Below are 22,932 nucleotides of genomic sequence, written 5' to 3'. Positions count from 1 at the left end.
AAATTAAAACGGGGGTTAATCTTACCCCCGCCCCGTCCTGATTATTTTAACAAATATCCTCCATGTGGGATCGGGGTCCCACGAGATTTTTTGACACCTCTAGAACAAACTATTTCATATTAATGACCTCCATCATATGAATACATGAACGTGTAAAAGGGAGATATAATGGGATGAATAAGCAGATGCAAATAGAGGAACAAATATAAGATACATGCATATATGTAACGTCCAAAAAATACCGAGTAAAACTTTTATTTTAAATAAGTCAAAACCATTCATATATTATCTCAAAAGACGATTAGAGTAAAAGTATTCTCAAAACACCAGAGTAAAATAAAAAATAATCATTGCGGAATAAATCTTCAGGGGATGTAGTGCGATCAAACCGGACTCTTCTTTTAAAACTGGAAGTACTTGAAAATGTTTAAACCACAAAACCGTGAGCACAAAGCCTAATGAGTTCCCCAAAATACCGCATACCATACATGTAACATCCCAAAATTCATGACCAAAAATTTCGTTTTGATTAATTAAAAACCGCTTAATAAATTGCTCAATCATTTAATAGCATTCATAATAAAACAATTATCAGAGTTTTAAATCCCAAAGATCATCTAGTGCGGAAAACATGGTGTGATGCGCTGCGATCGCCCCTAGCTCCTTCCTTGGAAAAAACATTAGTACCTGAAACAAATAGTTGAAGCCGTAAGCACGAAGCTTAGTGAGTTCCCTAGATACCACATACCATACATATCAACTGATCCATACATGCCATACATAACCACGAGCCATACATAACAAACATGTCCATAATCAAGTAAGGTGCTATGTGCCAAACATAGTCTTGCTGTTATGCCACGGGCCGCACGTGGTCTTTCTTGCCAAGCTTGGGGCCACTCCCTGGGTCTTACAGACAAGTGCCAAGGGCCACCCCTGGTCTTCCATGCAAGCATCACAAAGACAACTATATATACTACTCTACTAGGCTACTCAGCATACAGTGTGCCAGAAGCCACCTCCTGGTCTTTCATTCATAATAGCATACAGTGTGCCAGGATCCACCTCCTGGTCTTTCATACAAAATGCCTAGGGCTAACCCCCGGGTCTTCCTACTATACATAATATCATGCAGTGTGCCAGGAGCCGCCTCCTGGTCTTTCGTACATAATGCCTAGGGCTAACCCCCGGGTCTTCCTACTATACATGAACTAAATGGGTCGGCATTGTGGCCGTAGACCCATACAAACAGTGAGGAGACTCACCCCGCACTGCTGAAGACTAACTGAACACTTCTGACTACTAACCGGCAACTCCTGAACTGCTGACCCTTTGGCTTCCCGAACTATCAATACCCAAAATAACATTTAGACCACAATATTCCAAAAGTCAACCCATGTCAAACTTGGTCAAAGTCAACGGTCAAAGTCAACGCTCCGAGTTGACTTCAACTCACCGAGTTGGCCTACCAACTCGTCGAGTCCCACATTCCACACAAAATTTTGGACTTCGATCCCACTTGTCGAGTTCTCCGTGGACTCGTCGAGTACACCTTCAACACATCGGGACCTTCCTTCATCTGACTCGCCGAGTTCTCCCTTGAACTCGTCGAGTCCACCTTCATAAATTAGGGAGATTGCCTTGGACTCGCCGAGTTCCTCCTTGAACTCGTCGAGTACGATGATCTCCAGGTCCCCTAAGAACCCAGACTGGCCGAGCCCCTTTCCAACTCAACTCATCCCCTTTAACAGAAGCGTTTTGGGGCACTAAAACGGTCTGACTCGCCGAGTCCCACTAGTGACTCGCCGAGTCCCTCTATGTCCCAATCTATTCAGACGATTTCTGAGGGTCTCAAAGCATCCAAGACCCAAATCTAACCTTCTAGGGTCGAAATAATTCGTAAAGCCTCTGCCTTTACATCCATGTATGACCCTTTTTGCTCAAAAGGCCATAACAACCTCTTAAACCTTGCATGGGAAGTTCTAATGGCATAAAGCTTGCACCTTTATGCCTTAACCACTCTTAGGGACCCCAGATCTGAAAGGATCTTTGCTTGGGACATCCTTGTCCCATAGATCAAGCTCCATGGACCAAAACTCTCAAAAAGTGGACATAAATAGATCTAAAAAGCTATAAGCCAAGATGAAGACTTGATTACCAGGAAATGATGGAAATGAGATGGTGTTGCTGGATCTACAAGTTCCTCCCTGAACCTTCAATCTCCTTCTTCTTCTTCTAGCCTCCAAGAACACCAAAATACTCAAGAATGGCTCACACACTCACCAAATGATCTAGGGTTTCGTGGGTTAGGTTCTGGACAATGGGGGTTGGGAATGGAACCAAGAGGAGGAGAATAAGATGCTTAAATAGGGTGCCAAGTCCCGAATTTAGGGTTTCCTACCCCAGGCCAGACTCGCCGAGTCGGCCACTTAATCCGCAGCACGGAACTCGCTCCTACTCGTCGAGTTCCTCCCTGGACTCGACGAGTAGACCTCTTGACTTGGGGTTTTTCCCTTCATTTCTTGGCCTTCTAAATTTGGGGTGTTACAATACATATATGTCAGCTCAAGGTTGTACCGGATCTATTTCACCTCCGGGTCTATTTCACTCCCTATGCTCTCTCGATTGTCCATATGTGCTCCCTTGAAACCCTTCATCCCGTTTGTGGTTCCATCACATATTGTCGACGCGCTGCTTTAAGTTCTAGATCTCACAAAAAGTCCGCCCGAGTTCTTCTATATGTGTCGTATTCTCGTTTCCTGTACCTAATTCCAATTTTTTTATATCTTCCTTTTTCGGTCTCATTGCATACCAAGATTCTTGTTTCTGTTTCATTTACTATGAGCACTTGTAACTCTTGGCCATTTTCTAGCCTTCGCTTCAAGACTTTCATAATCAAGTTAAACATTATTGATGCTCCAACTTAAGGGGAGTTTTAAGATACAAGTAATATATGGTTTTATTAGTTCTTGATGTAGCTTTTATCTAGTTTCTTGTGTAGGTAATCCTTTTGTATATAAATTGTTGGTTAAACCTCACTATCAAATGCAAGATATGATTTTCAGATTTCCAGCTTATTGACATGGTACGAAACACCCTGCCCCTGAGTTCAACTTAACGAGGGAAAATAAGGAAAATTGATGGAAGTGAGAAGAAAGTAAAAGAAATTGATGTTCCTAAGTTTCATTAAACGAAGGAAATGGAAAGAAATGAAAGGAAAACTTTCCCTCCTAACGTTCCTTCCAATCTGGAAGGATTTGAAGAGAAATGAACAAAACGGTTAACTTTCCTTTCGGTTCTCTCAAACTCGGAAACACAAAATACAATTTTATTGCACTTTCATTTCTCATCTTTTCTCTCCCTTTCTTTTATTTTCTTTACTAAAACTTGGGAATTAGACATTAGTCTTGACCTAATCGGGACCCTGGTTAGCTTTGGAGTTACCTTCCGACTCCCGTTCTTGAAACCTTCAGCACCATAAAATGTTTGCCGAGTCGTGCTCTAGTTCCCCTTGTTTGCCTGGCCTTGGTTGTCGACATCTGGCCAAAACCCTAGCACCCTCCGGCACCGACTTCGTTCGAATTCCAAATTTGTTCTCCTGAAACCCTTCTTCCCGCTTGCTCGCCCTTAGATCTTGATGTCGTCACTGCCTCCGGTTCCAGATCTCACTAGATGTTTTGCATGAGTTCTTTTATCTGCTTTGCGTTCTTGTTTCCTATACCAGATTCTAGCTCATATATACGTTTTTGCTTTAGTAACATTCCACATCAAGATTCATGTTTCAGTTGTAGTTGGTCCAAATCATTTTCTAACTTCCACTTCAAGACTCTCGGAGTCAAGTCGAACATTATTGATGCTCCAACTTGAGAGGGGGTGTTAAGATAAAAGTAGTATAAGGTTTTATTAGTTTTTGAAGTAGCTTTTATCTAGTTTCATGTTTAGGTAATCCTTTTGTATATAACTTGAGGGTTAAACCTCACTTTCAAATGCAAGATATAATTTACGGATTTCCCATTTATTCATATTGACTAAGTTCAATGTTAATACAACAAAATTTGAATTTTTTTTTTTCTCTATTTAAAAAAAATGGAGAAATAAGGTAGGACATGGACTTATTTTTTTGCTTCCATATTGCATTTTTTCAAAAGACGTAAATACCCTCCGTATCCTCGTCATCAAAACTAACCTTAAAAAACATGTATCCTTCATCCCGAGCGTGGTACATCCTATCCTAATAAAGGAATAAATACTACAAGGAAAAAAAAAACTAGTGTCTACCTTCACAACAAAGGATCACTCCAACATACTACAAAAATGCTAAACATAATAAGCAATCTTGGGCAAGTTCAAATGATTATTTCGTTAGTAAAAACATATTTTAATATTTTTGTCTAATATAGATCAGTTTACATTAACTTACTACCATTAATTTAACATGTAAGATGATTCAAAACCACTAAAAATAAATAAAATACATTAATCTACCACCATTTTTTGTTAAGCTTGCTAACTATTTTTGGTTTACATACCGAGAGTCATTAGATCCTACCTTCCATTGCTCAAATTCCCCACATTTTAGCATGAATGAACTTGCATTTCTATGGCCACCACCTCCATGTTTCTGCAAAGATTAAAAAGAGTTTCAAAACTCACAATGTTCACAAATAAGGAATTGAATGAAGAAGAACAAAACCTGTGATATAACTGTTGTATCTTCATCTTCTATACTTCTTAGGCTTATTTTTAAAATTTCATCATCTTTGAGATCCGGTACTCTGTAGACCACTGCACCTATTCCCCTACACCAAAATAAATGAGACAACAAAACAATTGTAATTCCTTTTTCCCACCTTCACTCTTGAAAATAGTCCTAAAAATCTTGTCAATAATGGAGGTATGACAAACCTTAAGTTCTGATTCCGGCTTTTTTCAGCTAATTGGTGGCCAAGTTCACTTCTTAGATCGGAAACGGAATCAGCATTAACAGCCTGACAGGAATGGAATAGCATTAGTCATTGGAATCAGAATAACCTTTTTATCTCTTCAAAAACAATTCCAAACATCGAACAGAATAAACTTAAAGATTTATAAGTGAAATTTACCAGACAATGTCCAGATGCTCCATCATCAAGAACAATCTCATATGATTGCTCAAGAACCTCATTTATTAAAGTTTGCTTCTGTGATAAACTCTGCTTGCCTTGATTTATAACATATTCCAGATCCAAAGATAGCAACTACAAATAAAAAACCAATAGTAACTTTTAGTATTAAAAAATATAAAATACATCCACATTTATAAAGATTTACCTGCTGAAATAACAAGGGGTTCAATGTTATGTTGAATTCAAAGTTCATATCTTTAAGACCACTACTGAAAGCTTTGCTGTTGTCAAGATGCCACCTCCATAGATCTGCATCTTCAATATATTCAAATATCCTTCGAGAGCTTTCAAATTTATGGATACCCAATTCAAGATTACTCAAATTGTTTCCATTTTTAAGAGCTAGGGTTTTTTCCTTGAAATAATCATAGGCAATGGTGGCCCCACTCCTTCCCATATCTATCACTTTTGTCACATTCTTATAGGAAAATTCACCTTCATCAAGCATCTTGAGTGCTGTTTTATGATGATCTAATATTATCACACTACACAAATTAAAACAAAAGACATGAATGATACAGAATTACAGACATAAGCATATGTTTAGACTAGTAGATCTATCTTCATTACAACCTCATTTGCATTTTGACTTAATGTAAAAAAATGGACTTCATAGAGAAAGCCATAGAAACGAGAAACAAACCGGTCAACTTTGGGAGAGAGTTGCTGAACAAAACCCGGGGGTCCAACAAAATCAAGGAGATAAGCATCACCGATTTGATCAAGAGGAAGGTCTTCGACTCTGATATGATTATTACAACTTGGGAAATTAGAATTAGAATAAGATAATCAATTGACTAAAATCAGGCATAGTTAGAAATATATCACTGGTTTTGAATCAAATTCAAATAATGACAGCTAACTTTGTCATAATTGCTAATTTGGTGATTAAAGTTCATGAAATCACTAAAACCATAAAAATTTGAACTTTGCAAAAAGTTTCATGTTGAACTCTAGGTGCTAATAAGAGGTAAAAAATGCTGCCACCTTAGCCCAAATTACCCAAAATCAAACTTTTTGCAAATTTCAAACATTTTTTTGTTGATTTTCAAACTTATGGCGACTAAATTAGAAATTGGAACACAGTTGATTGCATCTTTTTCAGTTAGCCCCATTGTTTTCTGTAAAGCAAGAAACAGTAATTAAGAAATTACTTGAGTGGGGAATAAACAGTGTTGGGAAAGAAGAGAGCTGGAACAGAGGAAGCAGTGAAGTAAATATGAGCTGCCAAAGCAGCAAATGCACCATCAGGACATGGATAATGGTAGAGCACTGCTGTTTGCTTCAACGCCATTCTATCGATAGATATTGTTCTGTTAGCGTTTACAGTCACATAATCACAAGTAATCTGGATGTAACCAAGTAATCCAAAAGGATTAAATTAGAACTCACGTGTATGAAACATGATCAAGCAATCGAAATTGAATAATAGGGTTGATTAAACGCTACCGTGAAAAAAGAAGTGCTACGCCTGTAAGTTGAAATTGATGAGACGAACAATTTTAGGGTTTCAATTTTGAGATTATACAGTTGGGATTTGGGGCTGGAGATTAGGGCAAAGAAGAACTAGGGTTTGAATAGAAGTAGTGACGTGTTACACACGTGGTGCACTTAAGGATTTTTTTTGTTATTTTCTTTTGAGAGTGGAGATTTAAACCGAACACTCATTTTCTATTTTTTCAGGGTTATGGTTTTTTGAGGGTTTGGTTGCATGGATGTAGATTTAAGTGTTAATAACAGGTATATGTGTAATAATGTGTAATTTGTTAAGGAAACATTTTCGAGCATTTCTTAACAATATCAATCCTAATCCTAATCCTAATAAATGAATCATTTTGACACGTGTCACTACCTCTTTGCCATTCCATATGAAAATTTAATTACCTTCCTACCCCCAATCCTTATGTCATACAACTTTTTGTTTCATTCGAGCAACATAAATTCCGATAATTTTTATCCTTCACCCATAATATCTAATTGCAACGACCAATAAAAATTCGTTTAAATTAGGAACTAATAAATGAGTAAATGATAAATAATACATTAGCCATATATAAATTGATATCCCTTGACATCAGCTGCTGGTTTAAATTCATATTTCAAATTTGAAATTTTTTATCAATATTTCCGGAAATCATCTTTAATATGTAAAACAATAATATACTTACCCCTTTCATTTAGTCAATATTTATATTATATCCAATTCAATGAAATTCAATAACCATATACTATTCATCACATAAACTGTCTCCTGTGTATCAAAAATATTTTTTTCTAGTACATGTTTTTTTGCTTTTGGTGTTTTGTATTTGTATGTGTATGTGTTTTTGTGTCATTGTGGTTGGTTGTTTGTTTCTATTGTTTTTTGTTACTACTGTTGTTATATTTTTTCCTTCACCACAGAAACTTTCTACATCACAAAAAACAGTTACCTTATTACCTTATGATTCCTAATTTCCAACTAATTCTTTATTTGTTGTCTTTTCGGAATAGAGTTTTCATTGCAGAAACCCACAAAATATACTCTAATAAATGAAGGTTTTTTTTGCCACTTGTCACACTTTCATTCAATTTGCCAAATGTCATTTTGTGGTTATTTTAAATTAATTTTTATTCCACATGTCATTTTATGTTTTTTCTATTTTATTAAATTCCACATAGCATTTAAATGCAATAATAAATGCATATTAATATCCTTAATGAACTTTCCTTTTAATTTCAAAATTACTAAATTAAAGCTTCATTGATTTTCTTTATTTATTTATGTAAAGCATTTGTTTAAATTTAGAGAAAAAAAACCAATTTAATTTTTATAATTCAATATTTTTCTCATTTTTCTTATAAATTCAAACTTCTCAAATATTTAGAATTTTATATTCAGTTTTTTCTTTTAAATGAACCCATGTAATACATGGGTCTCATACCTAGTAATATTATAAATAGTTTTGGGTACTTTTCGAAATAGAGTTTCCAACTTCAAATTTGATATTTTATGCCTATTTATTTTTTGACCAATTATTCATTAACAATTAAACATATAATCATAATGAAACTTATAAAAACTCTAAGAATGTTCATCGGCATTTTTTATTGCATGAAATTGCTAATTTTTTACGATTCAAATAATATTTATTATACTGGTGGCGCTAAAGACAATAGAAAATTTAAAGAACTATATTTGAACAACATAAAATCTAATAAAATGGCTGCAACATCAAACGATCAAAGTTCATTTACATACGTCTTTATATACATGTAGTTTTGTTACATTACCTCATTTTTCGGATTTAAAATTTCATTTTATTACCGTGTATGATTGTCGTTCTTATTTTGACCTTTTCAAAATTTATTTTTCTATGTACACTATCATCATTTTCTTATTAATCATCATTCAAATAACATTTATTACAATTTTAAACCATTTGATATAGAGATTGTAGATAAAGATATTGTATCAAAAGAAGCGTTTATAAATCTATCATTTTTTATTATTATCTAAGTTATTCTAATTTGTTACCGTTAACATATCAAATTTTATAAAAATATTAATATTTGCAAATCTATGATTAATGATTACTTTTGTGTATAGAGAAGTTTTTAAAAATTTGTAAACAATTTGTAGAATTTTTTTTATATAATATTGTTTTTATAATTAGTAAAACACATTTTATTAATCATTTGAATTTGTAATTTATTTTATTGTGTTCGTATAAGTTTCTTATATTATCTTTTTTTTTTTGCATATAATAATATCATTTTCATGATTCGTAGTGTTTGCTTCTTCTTTATTTTTCTTCTTCAGTCTATTCAGTTTTATATTTATTATATAAAATTATCATTTTTTTTTATTAATCTACACATAAAAAAACGTTGCTCATATATTCAAACCATTTTACATATTAATTTGAACTAACCATTAAAGATACCGAGAAAACATGATGACTATGCTTTTGAATTATCAATATTCTTTTACTTTATCTCTCATGGATTCCACGGGTTGTATCCTAGTGATTTAATAAACATAAGTTTGCTCGATATCATTCAAACGTCGAGAGGTATTGTATTTACATCTTCTGATATTTGTTGGAAATAGATATAGAATGTGTCGCAAAAACAAAAATATCAATACACCTTCTATTTTTGTCGCTCACATACACAACCATACACCGACAAAGTCAAAGCTACATCATATGCAAACACACATAACCACAAACACATACAATTATAAAATTGTATTTTGAAAATTCTACTAACTATATCACGACATAATTTAGAGTAAGTACAATAACAACAAACAACATTACTCCATCTCAATCCAAACAAGGTAAGGGGGATGTATGATGGTTAGTGTAACACCGTGAAAATTTACAACCAATTTAAACTTTTCAAAAACAACTCATATTCATTAAGTTATTACAAAAAGGTTTCCGACTCATTTATTATCAGAGTATCCCAGAAACATCAACATAAAACTGAGGAGCGGTACGATCACGCATTCGTCTTGCCACGGTCTCCTGAAGTACCTGAAACAATACACTGAAACTGTAAGCCTGAAAGCTTAGTGAGTTACCCCCAAAATACCAACCACAATACCATACACATATCATATCATATCATAAACAGAACAGCCATGCATATCGAGTCTACAGTGTGACTGGTCCGCCTGCACCAGGCCTTCAGTCCACCCGGTCCTCTCTCTCTCCGAGTCTACAGTATGACTGGTCCGCCCGCACCGGGCCTTCAGTCCACCTGGTCCACTCTCTGAGTCTATAGTATGACTGGTCCGCCCGCACCGGGCCTTCAGTCTGTACGGACCGCTTGTCGGGCCTTTGGTCTAATCGGTCCGCCCTGGGTATGTTGGCCTACAGCACAAAGCAGGATCCGCCTCAACCCAACCCCAGTCCAGCAACCGTGCGCACATAAACATATAATCATATAACATCACACAACTAATCAAACCGATCCAACATATCACATAACATAGCAACATCCTAACCAGGATACCGACCTAACCGGTCGCTAGCATAGCATCATCCTATATACCAGGATACCGACCTTCACCAGGTCCCTAACATATACCATCCTAACTACTGGGATGCAGACATAGCAAAACAATAACATAACAACAACTACCCGGATTTCCATCCGATAAAGGGCCGGCCTTGGTGCCTTAGACCCTGTTGATATAGTGAGGATAACTCACCTGTTGTAGCTGACTGAAGAGGTAAGATCACGCTGCTCCGACCACCGACACAAACTCCACCGCTGAACATTACCAATTAACCAAATCCAATAAATACCAATAATTACCAAAATACCCTTGGAAGTCAAACTGGTCAACCCTTGGTCAAAGTTAAAGTCCTCAGTCAAAGTCAACCTTCCTGGTTGACCCTACTCGCCGAGTCAACCCGTCGACTCGTCGAGTTCCTTTACTCAGAAACTCCCATAATACGACTCAACTCGCCGAGTCGCCCCAAGACTCGTCGAGTTCAACAATCTCAGAGTCTCATCCTGTTTAACTCACAGAGTCGTCCCTCGACTCACCGATTCGAGGCTTAACCAGAAAAGGTTAGGGTTCCACGACCAGACTCGCCGAGTCCAAGAACAGACTCGCCGAGTCCAAGGCAATCTTCAACAGACTCGCCGAGTCCAAAACGTGACATCTTCATTCAGACGATTTCAGGCCATTTCATTGCTTCCAATACATAGATCTGGACTCCTAGGGCCAGATTCACACGTAAAGTTTCCAACTTTACGTGCATGCAAGGCTCAACAAGCTCTAATCAAGCTACAAGGAGGTTTTGGGACATAGATACTCTAAATAAAGCCCCATGGCTGATGCTTTAAGCTTCCATGGCTCACTATTAACCTAGATCTGAAGTTGCAACTTCAGATCTAACCTCTAAACCCGAAATGGATTCCAATCAAGCTAAAATTCCCAAAACAACAACAAAGAATGGATCTAGAAGGAGAAAACTCAAGGTAACGACTTGTTACCTCAGAAATGTGCCCAAGAAGGAGTAGATTCCGGATCTACAATGATCTCCCGATGCTAGCCTCTTGATCTCCTAACTTTGTCCTCTTAAATTCTTCTTCCAAGCTCAAACTTTAACAATGGAGGCTCACACACACTAATTAGGGTTTCTGGAACTCAAATGGGAAGTAAAGAGGCTGAGGGTGGCTATAATGTGCTTTATATAGGGCACAACTCCCGGAATTAGGGTTTTCTCCCTTCAGCACCAACTCGCCGAGTCCACTTCCGACTCGCCGAGTTGGTCACTTAACACATGACCAGAATCGCGACTCGACTCGCCGAGTCTATCCATCGACTCGCCGAGTCGACCTTCCTTATTTACACTAAGAACCCTGAACTTGCACTTCTGAACTCGGGGTGTTACAGTTAGCATCTCCCACACTGTAAGGTTGAGAGTCTATTTCCATAGATCATAAGAGACATCCGACAAAAGAAAAAAAATACAAATAAATGTATAAAAGTGAAAGTTTTGTTATCGTGCTTACATTTGGAGTATCCATGCATAAGATCTTTGCACATAAAATGTCAACTCATGATAAAAGATAAAGTGTTCAATGTCTAAAAGAAGAGACCAATAAAATTTAAACATAAAGATGGGCAAGGGTCGACCATGAATGAATACTCAAGTAGTGGATGTAGATATAAATTTGTTAAGAGCAATTCATGTTGTAATTAAAAAGGGGAACACAAATAAGGTAAGAATTGACCGGAAAGCACTACCACTAAAAAGGGAGCTAGACCCTATACTACGTCAATACTAGATAGATGCCTTGATTATAAGTCTCCATAGTTTCCTATATGAGCTCATGTCCTCAGAAAGGGCTAACCTTCAAGTCTGAGCCGACATGTTCTCCTAGCACCCTCAATAGTAATCAACTCCACTCTCTACCAACAACAATCAGTTGTCTCGTATGGACGACTAACCACTGTAATCTTCGTTCTATCAATTTGTTGATGGTCGATGCCACCCTAAAGAATTCTTAATTAACGAGTTTGGTATCATGTCCAACAAAGTTTTACCACATATCCACCACAATACTCTCATTTCTGCTACCATTATCTTTCTATCATGTTCCTTCCTAATTAACCAACATTCAGATCCATACAACAAAGTTGGCATTATGGCCACCCTATAAATTTTCCCTTTACTTTAAGCGACACCTTCTTGTCACACAAAACTTCAGGCACAACCACACGATAATGGGGATTTAGTCCGGACTAATGGCTTTGTCCCTCCCATCCTTCTTAATACCCTCTTCACTTCCTCACTATCAATATGTATGATGGGACAATCATTAGTCGTCCGATTCGACCCAACAATGCGCTCAATAGTCTTATCTCCACCTGTAAATGTTTAAAAGAAACCAATCTTTATACTTTTTTACAACCTACATACATGAAAACGAATATGTCAAAAAATAGAAACCGAATTTGAAAAAAAAAGATTGAAAAAAGAAAAATCTAAATAAGGATATACATAAAATCAAATATATAAAAATAGTAATTTTGTAAAAAAACAATTTTGTAAAAAACATAGTTGTAAAAGAATTTGAAAAAAGCATTGATCAAAACAAACTAAGTTTAGAAAACATATAAAAATAAAATTTGGAAATTTAACTTTGGACCAAATTTAGAAAAAAAAATATTAAAAAAAAGATAAAAATGAAAATTTTAAAAGGTGGGTGGGGGTTACCACGGGTGCGAATTCAAAAAATAAAAGAAAAAAACATTTTATTTTTGTAATTTTTTCTCACGATCATGTCTATTTGAAAACTACAATGACCAAAAGGAAAAGACATTATAGATAATGCGATTTTGGGAACAATATCAAATATTTGGTAAATGTTAATGTATATAATAAGGTAATGAATATCAACAGGGACGGAGCTTCAACATAAGATTTGGGGGCCGAAAATATAATATGTATAAAAATCGGTGAACAGAAAGGGTCACCGCCAAAATTTTATATTTTTTGGTCTAATATGTATAAAAAGAAAGAATAGAGGACTATTTGTAACAAAAAAAATCGGGGGGGGGGGGGGGGGGGGGGGAACCCCTCGCCCTAGTAAAGCTCCGCCCATGAATATCAAATGGGCTTGGATATTTTTGGAGTGTATATAATTAATTTTTAAAATTTGTAATTTCGATCTCATAGTATGAGGTTATATGAAATCAGATTTGGGATAATTCAAAAAATTATTATCTTGATTTTAGGTAAAATTTGACATAGAAAACACAAAATACTTGTTGTTTTGTCTTTTCGAGACAATAAATTGTGGATAAAACAACATAACGAAAAAGTGAAAGTCTTCAAAACTGAAATCATAAGATTATATGAGGAAGACAATTAATTTTGGCAGTGTGAGCATGCATTTCGTACCTCCCAAACTCAAAATATAGTTTTGTTTTTTTAACGACAAATCCAATCTACTCCTAAACTACTTCTTAATTTCACTTATGTCCACGACGGAACTTGAACCATCGACCTCAAGGAGAGAGGACAACACCTAATACCATTGGGCTAGAAGTCTTTTGGCCTCAAAAATATAGTTGAAATCACATTGCTCTCTAGCACACTAAACGACTTGACGAATAATATTTGCACTATCAATTAATATTGTTTCATTCAACGAAAAAAACCATGTTAGCATTTCATTATGTATCAAGATTTAATCTATATCAAGATCACATTAAACAGATTGATGGCACTACCATTTATTCTTTAACAAGAATTAGTCTAGCTTGAAAATTAAAAACCACATAAACGTTGCAAGAAAACTCTTTCTCGAAACATATATATATATATATATATATATATATATATATATATATATATATATATATATATGTTTCGAGAAAGAGTTTTCTTGCAACGTTTATGTGGTTTTTAATTTTCAAGCTAGACTAATTCTTGTTAAAGAATAAATGGTAGTGGTATATATATATTAGACGAATTCTCGCGCGTTGCGCGACACAGGTTAAAAATATATTGTTAGAATATAGTTTTCAGACACCTTTTAGTTAATTCGATTCATCAAATTAGGTTCTTTTATTATTATTATATTTAATGTTTTCCTTTTAACTATGTTAAAAAATATATATTGAATTTTTTTCTAAACATTATTTGATATTTTACTTTAGATTTTAAGTTCTACACTAAATTTTTAAGCTTATTTGATATATTAATGTAGGTTATCTATTTAACTATATATTGAAGTTAACAAATTAAGTATATCATATTGATAAGTCACAAATTCTTCCATTTATGATAATGTTTACAACTAAAAACATATTTAAGTTAATAAATTAAGCATATTGTATGAAAATATGAAAAGTTGGGAGTTTCAAATGAATGTGGTGAAATAAAAAATGCTTCCTTTATAATATAGTATGATATGATGATTATAGTTTTAATTTTTAAGTCATTGTGATATATACAATTATTTGATAATTTTATAAACCGTTTAAAATTGTGTAAATTATATATCAAACGTATGATAATCTATATATAACGGGTAACAAAATGTATGAACAAAAATATGAACTACAACTTTTCGTAACATAAAAATACAAAACATCTATTATAACATTTGTATTAAAAAAGATATATACATATATACAACGAATAATAAAAAATATGAAAAATAAACACTACAACTTTTAATAACATAAAAACACTAAAACATTTATTATAACATTTATATTAACTTTTCATATTTAAATCACAAATCTCTTCAAATACATTAATGTTTTTGATGAACAAACTTTACAACCTTATAAAAGAAAGGAAAATAAAAAGTTATTAGTGATTACTAATTAATAATCATAAGTTAAAAACTCTTGAGTTGTAACTAATAAATATACATAAATTAGAAAACTCTTGAATTGTAGTGTGAGTTTCAAATGAATACGGTACTTGGAAATGTGTATTTATTATTATTATTATTATTATTATTATTATTATATTCGTCTAAATAATTGGTTTTGATGCATCATTTTTGTGACAACCATCAAATTTCGGTCAAGTCAAAGTCAAACAAAGTCAACTAGTCAAACCGGTCAACTCCATTAACCCTTGTATGATAGGGTTTACGTTATGTAATCACTGTACAATTCGCTATTTTAATGAGAAAACATCATTTGGAAAGTTCATGTGTTTGATTTTCCTTAGCCTTAACAGTGCTAAACAATGAACCAAAGCGATAAAACACTATTGCACAATCATCGGGATTGTGTAGGACACTAAATCATGGCTTAACGGGGTCTATGGACCTTGCGTTGCGAAGCCGGTCACTCAAAAAGATCACAAACGAAACCTCTCGCGATCTCATTCAGACCCTACTCAAGATTACTTGATGCTAATAGGATCAAAACTCATACACTACGATATAAATTGACGTTAATAGCAACATAGTATAGTACAACGTTATAACTATAATCAAATTAAATTATGATACCATATTAAAATCAAATCAAAGTATAATGCTCTAATTAAATTTAAAAGAATCAAACTTGAATGCTATAATTAAACTTCAAATCAAAGTAGATTGTTATAATCAAATAATAACTCATCTTTTATAAAACTTCATTTTTATAAACTTTACATTAAATTTTATAAAACTCTATTTTTATAAACTTTACATTAAATTTTATAAAACTCTTATATTAATTATGTAAAAGATGCTTGTGTTAGTGGGAAATTATGAAGACCACCAAAAGCAAAAAGATTATTCCCATGGTCTCCCACTCACACCTCCCATCCACTTTCCTTTCATTTTTCTCCCAACACATTATTCTCTTCACCACTTAAACATTGTCTATTCTTTCTCTCACTCTCAATCTCGAAATTTCCTCCAAGAATACTCATATTCCATCCAAGAACAATCTATTATACTCAAATCTTCATCCCTCTTGAAGCATTCATCAAGGTATGTTGTTAAAAGTTTCAAATTCATACAAGAAACAAATTAAATCCACAAAAATATCTAAAACTCATTTTTTTCATAAACCTGATTTTTCTCAGAATACCATCAATAAAATAAGAAGTCCTGGAAATTTTCAGAAAATAACTTATTCTTATTGAATTATCATAATTATTTCAATAAAGTAGGGCAATAATTCACATAAAATACTTGTTGCATTCAATAAATTCTGAGAAAATTCTGGGATGACATGTATACTGATTAAACATGATATATGAAGTTTCATGCATTTATATTACTGTTTACTATTATTTATGATTTTATTTATTAATTAATAATGAAATATATAAAAAATACTTCCCATAGTCACAAATATCTGAAACTTATACACTGAGCTCTACATCATGTTATAAAACTATGGTTAATTTTACAGATTTTTTGAGAATCATTTACTATTTTTCCCGAATTTTGTGTTGTTTAATCATTAAAATATTAAATAAATACTAAAACAGTTCAGAAAAATATACAAATTTTACAGTAATTCATATTGTATGAAATAATGATTTCCTAATAATTTCATAATTTTTCAATACTGTTTACTATTTAAAACTATTTTTCTAAGTATTTAAGCATGTAAAAATGCATTTTAATGATTATTTCATATAAATAATTGTTAAAATCTGTAAATAATTATAATTGGGCAAGTTATTATTTTAATAAGAAATTATTAAAATCTGGCCTAAATTAAAAATATAAATTAATTATGCAAAGTAAGTAATTCAATTTAAAATTTATTTAACAAATAAATACCTTAATATTATAATCGAAATGAATTATTGTTAATTCATCTAATATAATAATATGTGTCTAATTATTTGTATTAGTACTCCTTTCTCGTTTAGCAGTTCCTAAACCAAAACTATTAATTATATTAGGTTCTACGTCATTTTGACCTGAACCGTCTATCGTACGACACACGCATTTCGTTTTGGGACTAAGGTGAGTAATCTACCACATATTTTATAATTTTCAATACTTTTGGGGTGTATCATGTGGTTCTAATATGTTCCAACTTCATTTTATTTTTTTATCACAATTGAGACATTGTTGGGACATTTATACGTGAGTCATTAATTGTATAACTATTGTTTGTTTACGCTACATGTACTTGTAGTGCATTATCATTTTTAGTCTAATCTCCATAACTATGCCCGTATTCTTGAGGTATGTTATGGACAATAATAGCGCTATTGGGTTGACCACCCCGCCTTGGGACGCTAAGGTGATTGATCGCACGTGGTTGAGTGTGTATGATGATTAGATGCTCCATCCTATATATATTTATATATATATATATATATATATATATATATATATATATACATATGTATATATAGGGTGAGGACTTATTGTTGTTGTTATCATTTGTTAATCAATTTTTGATTTATAAACCGTTATCTCAAATACAATTGTTTGCCGACTTCAAAAGAAAACAAATTTCCAATTATAAAGGTTTCAACTTCACAATTTTCTCTACTAAAATTAGATTACTCACCAACTCTCGTAGTTGACCTGTTTTTACCCATGATGCAGATTTGAAGAATGAAGTTGATGAAAAATAGGTTGTGCCTTAGAAATCCACAAGACTATTTAAATTTGATGTAATAAATGTTGTTCATATTTGGATTTGTATTTGTATGTTGTGGCTCTTGTTTGCATACTTAGCACTTAATTGAATCTAATCATATTATAACATAGTTGTCATGAGACTTTGAACAATATATCACGCCTCGATCGATTCCGACAAGGATCGGGATGTGACAATTTTAATCCCTTCAGTTATTAAACATAAAGATATTTAATTATAAATTTATAACATACATACGTGCATATATATGTTAAACAAATCACATATAATATATATTTTCGTAAATGTCATATGTAATTCTTGTCGTAGTAATATGAATAAATTACTTTCATATGAAGAACATATCATGATAAGTCATCATAATTACATATCAAATGTTAAAAATTATGTTATCTTTTAAATATTGTCTTGTAAATATGTTGTGTAGGATAACCCAACAAAAAAATAATAGAAAATAAACATAATCAAAATAGAAAAACTATAATCAAATAAATAAGTAGATTGGGTGATTGAATATATAAATAAAAATGTTACATAAATATACGTTTAAATCAAAAGAAAAAACTAACATTCATCTACTTTGCTCAAACAAAAAAAAACTATATCCGTTTTCTGAATCTTCTTTCTTTATTTAATACCATTCAACCATAGAAACTTGATGACAATTCTTCACTAACCTACAATCAAAATATTTTTCTTGAAAAAGAAGAATGAGAAATATATTCCAAGCAAAACATTGATGTTTGGAGAGTCACATTCAAGATTGAGTAATACATACAAACCACATATAAAGATCAAATGAGAAATTAAATATAAAGAAAGAATAGAAAAGCTTCATTTGTTTTGGTTGAAAGAAAAAATTATATTACAATTACCATCGATGCGACATAACTCATTTTTTCAAATCATCATATTTGGATCGTGAATGCTTCAACTATATGAAAACTTTTGAATCATAATATCTTCAACCAAATGACGACTTTTTGTAAGAAAAATGTACTAATATAACTACATATATAATGAAGGTGAAAGGGTGTGGGGGTTTCAAATGCATGAGGTGTTGAACTTACAGAGTGTGTGATTTTCTTGGAATGGGATTATATGTGATTAATTACTTTGAAGGTGAAAGGGTGTGGGGGTTTCAAATGCATGAGGTGTTGGCAAATTTTTATGGGGGTTTCAAATGCATGAGATTCAAGAAAAAATGTTACTTTTATAAGTATGTATGATATATATATATATATATATATATATATATATATATATATATATATATATATATATATATATATATATATATATAGGGGTGAGATCGGTTAAGAACTCATAGTTTCCCGAAAACCCGTGAACTAAAAGTGGAGCGTTGGATCAAAATTAATTCATTAAGGACATGATCGTCATCTTACCAATCTCATTTAATGTTTAATTTTCTGTGTTGTTGATCATATTAATATAAATGTTTAAAAAGTTACATAATAAAACAAATTTTCGGATTTTTTTAAAAATAGTAATTTTCGATTTAAAAAAAAGGCAGATTTTTTAATTTTTTATAGAAAACATGAATTTTTGAAAAAAATTGACAAAAATGTTTTTTTAAATGCAATTTAAAAAAAAAACAACATTTTTTTTTCAAAAAAACTGCATTTTTTTCAAAAAAACAACAATTTTTTTTTAAAGAAAACTGTATTTTTTTCAAAAAAAAAAAAACTGCAATTTTTTTTAAAAAATTTGCATTTTTAAATAAAAAGCTGCAATTTTTTCTCAAAAGAAACTGCAAGTTTTATAAAGAAAGCTGCATTTTTTTCAAAAAAAAACTGCATTTAAAAAATAACTGCAATTTTTTCAAAAAAACTGCATTTGTTTTAAAAAGTAAATTTTAAAAAATCAATAAATTTAAGAAAAAAAAGAACTACAATATTTAAAAAAAAATACTCTTGTTTTTTTAACAATAAAAATCAAGTTTTAGGTGCATATATATATATATATATATATATATATATATATATATATATATATATATATATATATATATTCAAATGCATATATCCATATTTCTTATACTATAATATTTGTAAGTAAATCATAAAAAATCTCATTTTTATTAATTAATCTATAAACATAATAGTACAAGTATTTTATTCGATACAAAATAAAAAATGCTTCAAATTTCAAAGTGTTTTATGTCTTCGTGTCAATATTTCCTTATTTTCTTCAATTTATCATTTTTCATCTCTTCAATATTCACCAAAATTTCTTCCAAATCTACAAGAAAATTAAAAAGAAAATTGATTGATGCAAAAACACTCACAAAAATACATATGTGATTTTCATGTGATTAACATATGAATCACATTTACAAATGACATCATACGTAAATCACATGCGATTCACATATGAATCACATGTGAATCACATATGATTCAAATGTGAATCACATGTGAATCACATATGATTTACATGTGAATCAAATGTGATTTACATGTGAATCAAATGTGATTTACATGTAAATAAAATGTGATTAATATGTGAATTACATGTGATTAACATATGAATGTGTACATATATACGTAATTCATATGTAATTCACTTGTGATTTACATGTGAATCACATGTAATTCATATGTGAATCACTTGTGATTTACTTTTTAATTACATGTGATTCATATGTAAATTACATATGAATCACATGTAACTCATATGTGATTCACTTGTGATTTACATGTGAATTAAATGTGATTTACATGTGAATCACATGTAATTTATATGTGAATCACTTGTGATTTACTTGTGAAGTACATGTGATTAATATGTAAATTACATACGAATCGCATTTAACTCATATGTAATTCACTTGTGATTTACATGTGAATTACGTGTGATTTACATGTAATCACATGTAATTGTGATTTACATGGGAATCCTATTTTCATTTCTTTCTACTACAACATTGCACTTTCAGTTCTTTTCCTATTTAGGCAGTATCATACTTTGAAAAATCTACCAAAGTATAACATTATACTTTCACTTTTTTAAAAGTAAAATACTATAATAGGAAGAAATGAAAGTAAGATGCTATAATAAGCAAATTATGAAAGTACATTGTTAAAAAGAGCTTACTTGTGTCATTCTACCAAACAATGTGGTAGGTGAACCGCGATTACGATGTAGATACTTATAAGGTAAACCACTTGCTTTGATTGTACTTTGCAGTAGGAACAAAAGAGTTGAAGTTGTTGATAGCCAGTATGCTAAATCTTTGATGTTGTCTTGAGTCTTCAATAATATGAAATGCTTTTGATTAGTTTCAACACAAAACAAATGCAAGAAGAAACAAGTAGACACTAGATACATCATCCTTTTAAGGGCAATTTGCAATATATAGCAATGTACTTTACTCTTGTTACCAATATAGACATTGTTCTTTATCTTTTACAAATAGTAGCAATGTAATTATATATATATATATATTTACCAATAATAGAAATATTTGACCTAATACCTATAAAATACATGTTGTTTCTTACTTTATTAACCATAATATCATTATGTTTACATTTTATATACCTATAATAGCAATATGTAATCTTACAGTTGTAAATTTTACAAGTTTCATATAATATGTTGCTATTATTGGTAAAAAAAGTAAAAGTATGTTGCCATTATAGGTAAATAAATGTAAGTATATTGCTATTACGGGTAAGCTAAAGTGCATTCTATAAGTTTTTAGTTACATATTTCTATTATAGGTAAAAACATGTAAGCATGTTGCTATTATGGGCAAAAGATAAAGAACATAAGTACAAATATATTGCAAATTTTCATTCTTTTTGATAAATGAATATTACCTCTATAGAAGATCGGATTGTGTGAATAATTCTATCAAAAATATGTGTCTTTTATGCCTCAAATGACCTCCATTGAACCAACGTTTTATACACAATACATGCTGCAACTAGTCTTGTTTTGTCAAATCTCTTATCTTCCAAAAGACACTTGATTAAAACATCATGGTTTTCCTCATTGTGGGACGAACAAATATGGAATATCAATAATTGGAGAACAGTTTGATAGCAATTTACTTTGAATTCTTATAAATTTATTTTTTTAAATCATGGTTTTTCTGGTTATGCATGCATTCTATATTCATACATGTTGTCTGTCTGTAAGTGATTTTTGTTTTGTTAGGGATGATGGGGTGTTTTCTAACTACTACAAAAAAATAAAAATTATTCATCATTATAATATTTCTTATGAGGACATTATACTTTGAATCACATTGCTATAATTGAGTAGATTTTTCAAAGATTCCTTTTTTACCTTTGTCTTTTCTTGCTCCACATGTGGTGTTTCAAACTCATCCTTCTTTTCATGTCCATTATTCAAACTCTGAAAATGTCATATTAGATCAGTATATATTCTCAAGCTCCCATACATAGGGAAAGGACAAAATGGTCAATTTACCTGTAGTTGCAGTGATTTCTTTTCAGGGGTGGTTATCAGCTCCACCACCACCTTTTGGTTGCGAAGTAATTCATTTTCTGACTCTAATTCTTTGATCTTGTTTTTGAGGCTGAAAGAAAGTGAAACATTAAGTTTCTGAATCAATGGCACCTCTTCCATTTCACCTAAATACAATAAGGCCCTTTAAAGTTTTACTCTAGTGTTTTAGTGGTAAATATTGTCTTTCCATTATTTACCCTTCATAATACTTTTGATCCTAACTTCTATGTGCCTGATTCTGTAAAATTCTTTTGGTTTATTAAAATAGAGTCTTATACATGATACATAACTAGAACATGTGAACATCAGGTAGATTAGCTTTTTAGCACATTGGACCTTGAAACCCTATAAACTAGAATCTTAACAAATGGTTAATGTTCCACATGCCACCATATTTAAAGAACTTAAAATATGAAACATGTAATTTAGTAGAAAAGAAGGTAAAAAATGTTAGAAAAAAATATTTGTTTTCCTTACGCCTTTGATCAGGATCTTTGTTTATATACATAAAAGCAGGATCTAAATACGCAATCATGACTCTTAAGCTGAAAGAAAAGATAGCTTGCATATGCCACCAACATGATACAGCTACTGAATCTTGTAAGTGCTAATTGTGAATTCCCAAAATGAATTTCTGTATGTGTAAAATGAAGAACAGCTGTA

The 22,932-nt window shown here is 31.9% G+C and overlaps 1 protein-coding gene and 1 long non-coding RNA gene across 2 annotated transcripts; one reads left to right on the top strand and one right to left on the bottom strand.

Moving 5' to 3' along the window:
- Window positions 1-508: 508 nt before the first annotated feature.
- Window positions 509-6,809, bottom strand: LOC145158905 (DHHA1 domain protein). Its single transcript, XM_079077762.1, has 9 exons — window positions 6,615-6,809; window positions 6,320-6,513; window positions 5,809-5,907; window positions 5,311-5,650; window positions 5,103-5,237; window positions 4,906-4,988; window positions 4,694-4,799; window positions 4,550-4,621; window positions 509-687 (listed from the first exon to the last, which is right to left on the bottom strand). Exons 2-9 carry the CDS (start codon window positions 6,457-6,459, stop codon window positions 592-594), a joined length of 1,071 nt encoding a protein of 356 aa, XP_078933888.1. The 5' UTR covers window positions 6,460-6,513; window positions 6,615-6,809; the 3' UTR covers window positions 509-591.
- Window positions 6,810-15,937: 9,128 nt separating this feature from the next.
- Window positions 15,938-17,825, top strand: LOC145156244 (uncharacterized). Its single transcript, XR_013736562.1, has 3 exons — window positions 15,938-16,127; window positions 17,057-17,120; window positions 17,715-17,825. It is a non-coding gene; the product is annotated as an uncharacterized LOC145156244 (long non-coding RNA).
- The last annotated feature ends 5,107 nt before the right edge of the window (window positions 17,826-22,932 follow it).

The sequence above is a fragment of the Lactuca virosa genome, chromosome 2, assembly GCF_052849685.1.
Source record: "Lactuca virosa cultivar CGN04683 chromosome 2, Lactuca_virosa_CGN04683_v6, whole genome shotgun sequence".
Lineage (NCBI taxonomy): Eukaryota > Viridiplantae > Streptophyta > Magnoliopsida > Asterales > Asteraceae > Lactuca > Lactuca virosa.
The sequence above is the reverse complement of the archived record's forward strand: the minus strand, read 5'-3'. Positions and strand labels throughout refer to the sequence as shown.

Bases quoted from the DNA above. Each gene is read 5' to 3' on its own strand.
- LOC145158905 (XM_079077762.1), bottom strand. From the start codon at position 6,459: ATGGCGTTGAAGCAAACAGCAGTGCTCTACCATTATCCATGTCCTGAT. The intron at 5,651-5,808 runs GTTTGTTTCTCG...TAATTTGTGTAG, and splicing joins CTCTCTCCCAAAGTTGACCG to TGTGATAATATTAGATCATC. The intron at 5,238-5,310 runs GTAAATCTTTAT...TTTTATTTGTAG, and splicing joins ACCCCTTGTTATTTCAGCAG to TTGCTATCTTTGGATCTGGA.